This window comes from Eurosta solidaginis, chromosome 3 (genome assembly GCF_040869045.1).
Source record: "Eurosta solidaginis isolate ZX-2024a chromosome 3, ASM4086904v1, whole genome shotgun sequence".
Lineage (NCBI taxonomy): Eukaryota > Metazoa > Arthropoda > Insecta > Diptera > Tephritidae > Eurosta > Eurosta solidaginis.
In genome coordinates, this window is record NC_090321.1 from 19,587,829 (window position 1) to 19,597,265 (window position 9,437).

The following is a 9,437-nucleotide window of genomic DNA, read 5'->3' on the forward strand; positions in this document are numbered from 1 at the left end:
TGGTGCTGGTCGGAAAATAGGCGAAGGTTATTATATCTGCATTACTTACCAACTGTGACCTAAACATTTTTCGGTTTGATTTTTTCAATTTTCAATTCTGGTTTTGTGAAACGTAAATTTAAAAAAAATCCGTACATTTGAAAAAAAAATGTATTAATTTTTCCTAAAGGAGCTTTTCGGCCGATAAATAAAAAGACAAACACTTTTGCTTTTTCTTATTCTCCTATGCGTTTCGATGTTTTTTATAACATCTTCATCGAAACACGTAGGAGAATAAGAAAAAACAAAAGTTTTTGTCTTTTTATTTATCGGCCGAAAAGCTCCTTTTGGAAAAATGTAATAAAAACTATACTCTGGCACTCTGGCCCAAAATCACTAATAATGAAAAAAAAGTTGTTTATAATTTTTTTTTTTTCATATCACCGTTTCTCAGAGCAAGAATTGCCCCCCTGGTCGGCAATTTAGGCCCACTTGCAGAACTGTAAGTTATTTTTTTAACTCAAAAGCTAATTTTATAATTTGTCAAAAATGTTTTTAGTTTAACCCCGCATGAAAAGCTAACTCTGAGTTAGAAGGATAACTTGCCGCCTGCCGCTCTCTGAGCAGGCCTTATAATCTAATATTTTTGAACTTCATAGAATTCATTATCCTAACACACTTACACTTCCAAAAAAATTACATGCATTCCACCTGCTGATAGCGTAAACAAGCACCAATATTATCTTCAGGACTACCCTTCAACGCCCCATTGCCGAAATGCACACCAACATAAAAAGGCGTTACGGTGGACTCAATACGACATGGCCACACACCGCTAGCACAGAATTGTGAACCGCAGTGTACTGGCTCACAGCCTGGCAAGGTCGGTGAGCCCAGTGGCCCCATACCAATGAAGTCCTCAACAATACATGGCATGGTAATGCGATCTGTACATCGCGAATACAACTGTCGTCCCTTCTCTGACATCGCGCCATTATCTTTACTACTCTGACTTATTTTAAGAAGTTGACGCTCGGATCGTCGTTCACCAGTAAAATCGAAAGCGCTACGCAAACAGCCGAACAAATCAAAACCGCCTCGTACTGGACCTGGCCGCCGATTTGGACCGTCTGCAACCCAATCTTCATCTCCACCACCAGAGCCTTCATCCGCAATTTCGTCGCTTAGAGTTGAAGAGCTTGGCGTGCTCGGTGTCGTACTGCTACGAATGCTTAGTGTTGTAGCGCTGCTACTGCCCGCTGGCGCTTCAGATGATGCAGCGGATGTTGCAGAGGTCACTGGTGCGGCAGCTAAATAATGAAAAATATTTTATTTTTAGCTTCGAATATCCCTTGAGTGCAAAACTTACACGACATTTCTGTGCTAGCTGCTGGTGCCGACGTGGTACTCGCTGCAGCAGTGGACATGGTAGCTGCAGTGTTTTCTGTTGTTGCTGCTATCGTGCTACTATCCATTGTTTCGGCAGCGGTGGAGGTGGTGGCGTCAGTGACTGCGCTGCTCGACATCATTGCTGTTGTTGTTGAATCCATCATTTGCAACATATCGGAATCATTGGCAAGTGGTGAAGATTGTGTTATGGCGTCCATTGCTGGGCTGTCACCAATGCCAGCTCCGTCACCGCCGGCCCCGGCGCCCATCGTGCCACCCATTGCTGCAGCCAACATGGGATTCATCATTATAGGCGCTCCCATATTTAGCTCTCCTTGTTCTCCACCCTTGCTTGGTCCAATACGAAATGATTGCTCATCGCACGGTTGATACATAATCGAACACATATTTTGCTCTTGGCGCATACAGATTCGATAGTTTTGATTTGCCAAGTGCCGTCCATTCTCTGCAAAATTGAAAGTCTGGCATGGAGAAAAGAAATGCTTGAGTTCATAATTAGCTTTAAATGGGACAAATGTACGCACCTGTATGATTCCCTCAGTTCCTGTGTGATATTGTAAGCAGCCGACTGGCGCGCGCTGGCTAAACGGTATTTGTGCTATACGTATCTCCCAGAGCCGTATGGGTTGAAAACGCTGTGTGAAATTCATGTTGATCTCAATTACGGGCATTGCGCTGCTGCTGAAATTCGGAAAGAGTTGATTGAAGGTAAGTGGACGAAGATTTCCATAAAGTGTTTGGCGCGGTGCAGCAGTTCCGCCTACTTCATAATAAACTGCAAGAAAAAAATATGAGCTTCATTCTCGTCCATATGCATTTTCTTACTATGCTGTCCACTATTTTGTCCACACAGCGGTAGAGTGCCACTTGGACCGCCACTCACTGCAAAAACATCACTATCACAAACCCCAGTGCGACGATTTGGTTGTCCCATAGAAAAGTGATAAAAATCTATTCGCAGCTGGCTGACTTCACTGCCCATTAGCTCAATTTTAAATTTGCATGGCGCGCTGTAGTTGCTCGGCATGAAGCTGGGAAACTGTGGCGACACCAAGTAAGTAATGTTGTTGCTTATGGTGGTGTTGCAGTCGGCAATGACTAAAATCGAGTTTTGCAGTTTTAATTCGGTGCCAACAAAGATTTTGTCTTTACTCACATATACAGCAAACACCAAATCCCATAGCGCAATCGCCCTTCGCTAAGCCACCTTTGGCACGGCATTCGTAAATATTAAAGCAACTACCAGTGCGTCGTCCGTCATCGGAAAGACACTCACCATCGACAGGAACGGGAAACAGATGAATCACTAATTAGCAAAGAAAGTTAAACGAGCGTTTAAGTAAATAACAATTGATATTTTTTTATTCAATTTTGTAACATTAACGCTATCTCTGATATCTTAAATTCGAGCTTTGATATTGTTAGAACTAACAAGTAAGGAAGGCTAAGTTCGGGTGTAACCGAACATAACATACTCAGTTGAGAGCTATGGAGACAAAATAAGGAAAATCAATCTGGGGTAACCCTGGAATGTGGTTGTATAACATGTGTATCAAATGAAAGGTATTAAAGAGTATTTTAAGAGAGAATAGGCCATAGTTCTATGGATGAACGCCATTTAGGGATATCGCCATAAAGGTAGACCAGGGCTGACTCTAGAATTTGTTTGTACGATATGGGTATCAAATGAAAGGTGTTACTGAGCATTTTAAGAGGGAGTGGGCCTTAGGTCTATCGGTGGACGCCTTTTCGAGATGTCCCCATTAAGGTGGACCAGGGGTGATTCTATAATGTGTTTGTACGATATGGGTATCAAATGAAAGCTGTTAATGAGTATTTTGAAAAGGAGTGATCCTTAGTTCCATAGGTGGACGCCGTTTCGAGATATCGCCATAAAGGTGGACCAGGGGTGTCTCTAGAATGTGTTTGTACGATATGGGAATCAAATGAAAGGTGTTACTGAGCATTTTAAGAGGGAGTGGGCATTAGGTCTATAGGTGGACGCCTTTTCGAGATATCGCCATTAGGGTGGGCCAGGGGTGACTCTAGAATGTTTGTACGGTATGGGTATCAAACGAAAGGTGTTACTGAGCATTTTAAGAGGGAGTGGGCATGAGGTCTATAGGTGGACGCCTTTTCGAGATATCGTCATTAGGGTGGGCCAGGGGTGACTCTAGAATGTGTTTGTACGATATGGGTATCAAATGAAAGGTGGTAAGGAGTATTTTAAAAGGGAGTAATCCTTAGTTCTATAGGTGGACGCCTTTTCGAGATATCGTCATTAGGGTGGGCCAGGGGTGACTCTAGAATGTGTTTGTACGATATGGGTATCAAATGAAAGGTGGTAAGGAGTATTTTAAAAGGGAGTAATCCTTAGTTCTATAGGTGGACGCCTTTTCGAGATATCGCCATAAAGGTGGACCAAGGGTGACTCTAGAATGTTTGTACGATATGGGTATCAAACGAAAGGTGTTACTGAGCATTTTAAGAGGGAGTGGGCATTAGGTCTATAGGTGGACGCCTTTTCGAGATATCGCCATTAGGGTGGGCCAGGGTGACTCTAGAATGTGTTTGTACGATATGGGTATCAAATGAAAGGTGGTAATGAGTATTTTAAAAGGGAGTAATCCTTAGTTCTATAGGCGGACGCCTTTTCGAGATATCGCCATAAAGCTGGACCAAGGGTGACTCTAGAATGTTTGTACGGTATGGGTATCAAACGAAAGGTGTTACTGAGCATTTTAAGAGGGAGTGGGCATTAGGTCTATAGGTGGACGCCTTTTCGAGATATCGCCATTAGGGTGGGCCAGGTGTGACTCTAGAATGTTTGTACGATATGGGTATCAAACGAAAGGTGTTACTGAGCATTTTAAGAGCGAGTGGGCATTAGGTCTATAGGTGGACGCCTTTTCGAGATATCGTCATTAGGGTGGGACAGGGGTGACTCTAGAATGTTTGTATGATATGGGTATCAAACGAAAGGTGTTACTGAGCATTTTAAGAGGGAGTGTACATTAGGTCTATAGGTGGACGCCTTTTCGAGATATCGCCATTAGGGTGGGTCAGGGGTGACTCTAGAATGTTTGTACGATATGGGTATCAAACGAAAGGTGTTACTGAGCATTTTAAGAGGGAGTGGACATTAGGTCTATAGGTGGACGCCTTTTCGAGTTATCGCCATTAGGGTGGGCCAGGGTGACTCTAGAATGTGTTTGTACGATATGGGTATCAAATGAAAGGTGGTAATGAGTATTTTAAAAGGGAGTAATCCTTAGTTCTATAGGTGGACGCCTTTTCGAAATATCGCCATTAGGGTGGGCCAGGTGTGACTCTAGAATGTTTGTACGATATGGGTATCAAACGAAAGCTGTTACTGAGCATTTTAAGAGGGAGTGGGCATTAGGTCTATAGGTGGACGCCTTTTCGAGATATTGCCATTAGGGTGGGCCAGGGGTGACTCTAGAAAGTTTGTACGATATGGGTATCAAACGAAAGGTGTTACTGAGCATTTTAAGAGGGAGTGGACACTAGGTCTATAGGTGGACGCCTTTTCGAGATATCGCCATTAGGGTGGGCCAGGGGTTACTCTAGAATGTTTGTACGATATGGGTATCAAACGAAAGGTGTTACTGAGCATTTTAAGAGAGAGGGGGCATTAGTTCTATAGGTGGACGCCTTTTCGAGATATCGCCATTAGGGTGGGACAGGGGTGACTCTGGTATGTTTTTGTACGATATGGATATCAAATTAAAGGTATTAATGAGGGTTTTAAAAGCGAGTGGCCCTTAGATGTATATGTGAAGGCGTTCTCGTGATATCCACCAAAATGTGGACCAGGTGATCCAGAAAATCATCTGTCGGGTACTGCTAATTTATTTATATATGCAATACCACTAACAGTATTCCTGCCAAGATTCCAAGGGCTGTTGATTTCGCCTTGTAGAACTTTTTCATTTTCTTCTACTTAATATGGTAGGTGTCACACCCATTTTACAAAGATTTTTCCAAAGTTATATTTTGCGTCAACAAACCAATCCAGTTACCATGTTTCATCCCTTTTTTCGTATTTGGTATAGAATTATGGCATTTTTTTCATTTTTCGTAATTTTCGATATCGATAAAGTGGGCGTGGTTATGGTCAGATTTCGCCCATTTTTTATACCAAGAAAAAGTGAGCTCAGGTAAGTACGTGGGCTAAGTTTAGTAAAGATATATCGGATTTTGCTCAAGTTATTGTGTTAATGGCCGAGCGGAAGGACAGACGGTGGACTGTGTATAAAAACTGGGCGTGGCTTCCACCGATTTCGCCCATTTTCACAGAGAACAGTTACCGTCATAGAATCTATGCTCCTACCAAATTTGAGAAGGATTGGTAAATTTTTGTTCGACTTATGGCAATAAAAGTATTCTAGACAAACTAAATGAAAATGGGCGGAGCCACGCCCATTTTGAAATTTTCTTTTATTTTTGTATTTTGTTGCATCATATCATTACTGGAGTTGAATTTTGACTTAATTTACTTATATACAGTAAAGATATTAAATTTTTTGTTAAAATTTGAATTTAAAAAAATTTTTTTTTAAAAAGTGGGCGTGTTCTTAATCCAATTTTGCTAATTTTTATTTAGCACATATAGAGTAATAGTAGTAACGTTCCTGCCAAATTTCATCATGATATCTTCAACGACTGCCAAATTACAGCTTGCAAAACTTTTAAATTACCTTCTTGTAAAAGTGGGCGGGGCCACGCCCATTGTCCAAAATCTTACTAATTTTCTATTCTGCGTCATAACGTCAACCCATCTACCAAGTTTCGTCGCTTTATCTGTCTTTTGTAATGAGTTATCGCACTTTTTCGGTTTTTCGAAATTTTCGATATCGAAAAAGTGGGCGTGGTTATAGTCCGATATCGTTCATTTTAAATAGCGATCTGAGATGAGTGCTCAGGAACCTACGTACCAAATTTCATCAAGATACCTCAAAATTTACTCAAGTTATCGTGTTAACGGACGGACGGACGGACGGACGGACGGACGGACGGACGGACGGACGGACGGACGGACGGACATGGCTCAATCAAATTTTTTTTCGATCCTGATTATTTTGATATATGGAAGTCTATATCTATCTCGATTCCTTTATATATGTACAACCAACCGTTATCCAATCAAACTTAATATACTCTGTGAGCTCTGCTCAACTGAGTATAAAAACGTTGCGGTGTATACGTTAACATATCTAGCAGGCGCAGCTCTGATACCTTACTGAAGTTAGACTGGAACGGTTGGACCACTACGACAATAAATTGACAAATGGTTCCGTAGTTTGTCGGGCTATTATCTAAAGTTGATAGTTCCAGGACTATATATCCGTCAAAGTACTACAAAAAAAAAAAAAAAAACTGATAAAAGTTACCAACGAAAATTACAAAAACTGGGGACCGAATGAAGAATGAGTGAAAATTATATTCTTCCTGTGAATGTCTGAGAACCTCGCAGGGGGCGGCAAAAGCTTCTCCCCCAAGTAACGCCGTACCGCTTCGCTCCCTATGCCGATGTGTTTCCCTATCCCTATTTCTATCTCCTTCCGCATTACTATCCCTATCTCCATACCTATCCCTATCTCTATCCCTAACCCTATCCATATCCCGATCACCATGAGTAGATTAGGAACCACCAGGGTGTTTTGCTTTAAATATAAAAGATTAAATCCTTCTTCCTCATGAATTTTCCCATCCACCATAAGGATTGTTAATTTTAAGGAAATTAGAGTGAGAAATACGAAACCAAATCGAAGTATGTGTGAAAAATCCCTCTGTTGCCAGTTCGAAAACGCCCCAAGAGTTGGTTTGCAGAAAGTCATATTTCAGGTGAACTGACGGAAAAACGAGAGCTGGCGTCTTTGGGCCGGATTTCAACAAATCGATACCAATGGGATGCTACTCCACTACACTTCAGGCAGGAATCCATTCAATGGAAGTTTACGGTGGAGAACTTATACGAAGAGGCTTATCCTAGAAGAGTTTCCTCATTATGTCAGACAGCCAGGCAGCCTTACGTAGCTTGTTGACTTACACAATTTTTACTAAGCTATTGGATGAACGCATTGGAGTCCTAAATGATCTGGAAGCAAAAAACTACTTTTTTTTGGATGGACCACCGGACATACCGAGCTAACAGCAAGCATTGTATGGACCAGAGCCCTTCTGTGGGCTCATCATCGAATTTAACTTACTAAAGTGATATCGTAGACTACAGTGTCTCGTATAGCACCCAGTGAGAGCTCGTAAATCTTCTCTGCCTACGTTAATGAATTTATGGTCGCACTTGTATCTTAAAATTGCCATTTTCCGTAACGTAGCGGATCTGTTTCCGGAAAAGGATCATTATTAACATTTTATGGAAGTCGACTTATCGCTACAAGAAGAAGAAGCAGATCTCAGAATTATGTTCATAAACGCTCTATCTCAGCTCAAAATATATTGAATTAAGGCTGAGAAAGGGTGTTCTTATGAAAAATTCCAAGATCTGGAAGTCTTCAATCACATCCTCGGGCAGGTCGTTTTGGAAAAAACTTAATAGGGCGTTTTTAAAATGTTGTAAAACGACGTTTTCAAAACGGTAGTCGAGATAGGTGATATTTCACACAGCAGTCGGGTTTTTGTTTCAGGGTGCACTATATTTAGATAACTTCGGAAATGGGGATTTAAAACAACTTTATTTGAAAGCTTTTTTTGGAAAGGTTTCCATGCTTACCGCGATTATGACGTTCATTTGGAATATCAGCGAAGGTATTGTTCTCCAAATGCTTTTCAAGGGTGCTCCTGACAGCGTCTAAAAAGAGATTAAGAATTCATTTATTTTTCGTTTCACTTCGAAACAAACAGTAAACATCAAAACTTTACCGTGATTTGGCTTGTCGTTTGGTTTCCGTGAAAGATTCGTTCGATTTTGTTTGATGCCAACCACCCCATCGATGTCATCTTTCACATCGCCATCGTATGTGATATTCAAAGTAGCTACATCAATATTTTTGCCAACATATTGGAAACCTTCATTGATTTGCAACAGCAACACTTCTGGCTCATCCTCACGCGTATGCGCAGCACCATCGATTGGCGTTTCCACGGTGTTCCAAATATCGAAATGTTGCAAATTCGGCGGCCAAGCGTTTTCTAAACTGAGTGCTCCATTTATAGTGACATTTAAATCGCGCAACATCGTAATGTTCCGACTTGATAATGACAGAGACGGTAATACAGCTGAGTGACTGCAACAGATATTTTGCGCCAACAAAATAAAAGCAACAAAGTAACGTTGAAGCATTCTGGTATTTTTAAATTTAAAAATTTCAGTGGCACTTGAAATAAATATAATTTTGGAGTTACTAGAAATTTTTACGTGCACTTTTTCACTTTCCATTAAAATGCTTAAGAAGCGAAAAAAATTAAACTTTCGTTAAGTGCGAAATTGGCGCGTCTACACTTTTGTAACGTTCAATATAAAATGCGCTCAGCTTGTCTTGTTATTGCGGCTCAGCCACTTAGTTGCAACGGCTAAATAATGTCATCAACGCAGCAGCAGCAGCATCCCACCGATCATAGAGAGATGATACGTCTATGCTGTCTAAATATTCGCACACATACACGGAAATTAGAGTGACCATTAAATATGAGTTTTTTAACCCGTTAAGAGTAAAGTATACATCGTTCTCGGATATTTCCTCCGAAGATTCGAATATATCCGACCGGAATATTTATGCTTCATCTTCGCATAGGCTGGGCAGTTGAGAATAAATTGACTGCATGATTTCACCTTTTTCTTCTTGTTGCGATAAGATGACTCCCCGAAGACCTTGGGGAGTTTTTTCGATGTTGATCTGGCACGCAACGCAAAAAAACATCATTAAAAGTACTAACCCGATGATCGCGGGTATGATTTTGTATGACCTCGTTCAACCGTTTCCTCATCCAACGACCGCTTCCATGAGGAAACTTGGTGTCACCACAACCATCATTAACATGTTTTGACTGCCTAAAGGATTTTGTCT

General features: G+C 41.2%; 1 protein-coding gene across 1 annotated transcript; it reads right to left on the reverse strand.

The window, feature by feature from the left end:
* Positions 1-316: 316 nt before the first annotated feature.
* LOC137245855 (uncharacterized) lies at positions 317-8,608 on the reverse strand. The gene is made up of 7 exons (XM_067777065.1): positions 8,293-8,608; positions 8,144-8,221; positions 2,546-2,695; positions 2,215-2,487; positions 1,914-2,164; positions 1,349-1,850; positions 317-1,289 (listed from the first exon to the last, which is right to left on the reverse strand). Exons 1-7 carry the CDS (start codon positions 8,606-8,608, stop codon positions 676-678), a joined length of 2,184 nt encoding a protein of 727 aa, XP_067633166.1. The 3' UTR covers positions 317-675.
* Positions 8,609-9,437: the final 829 nt, after the last annotated feature.

Bases quoted from the DNA above. Each gene is read 5' to 3' on its own strand.
- LOC137245855 (XM_067777065.1), bottom strand. From the start codon at position 8,608: ATGTTGCGCGATTTAAATGTCACTATAAATGGAGCACTCAGTTTAGAA. The intron at 2,165-2,214 runs GTAAGAAAATGC...TTTTTCTTGCAG, and splicing joins ACAAAATAGTGGACAGCATA to TTTATTATGAAGTAGGCGGA. The intron at 1,290-1,348 runs GTAAGTTTTGCA...TTCATTATTTAG, and splicing joins AGCTAGCACAGAAATGTCGT to CTGCCGCACCAGTGACCTCT.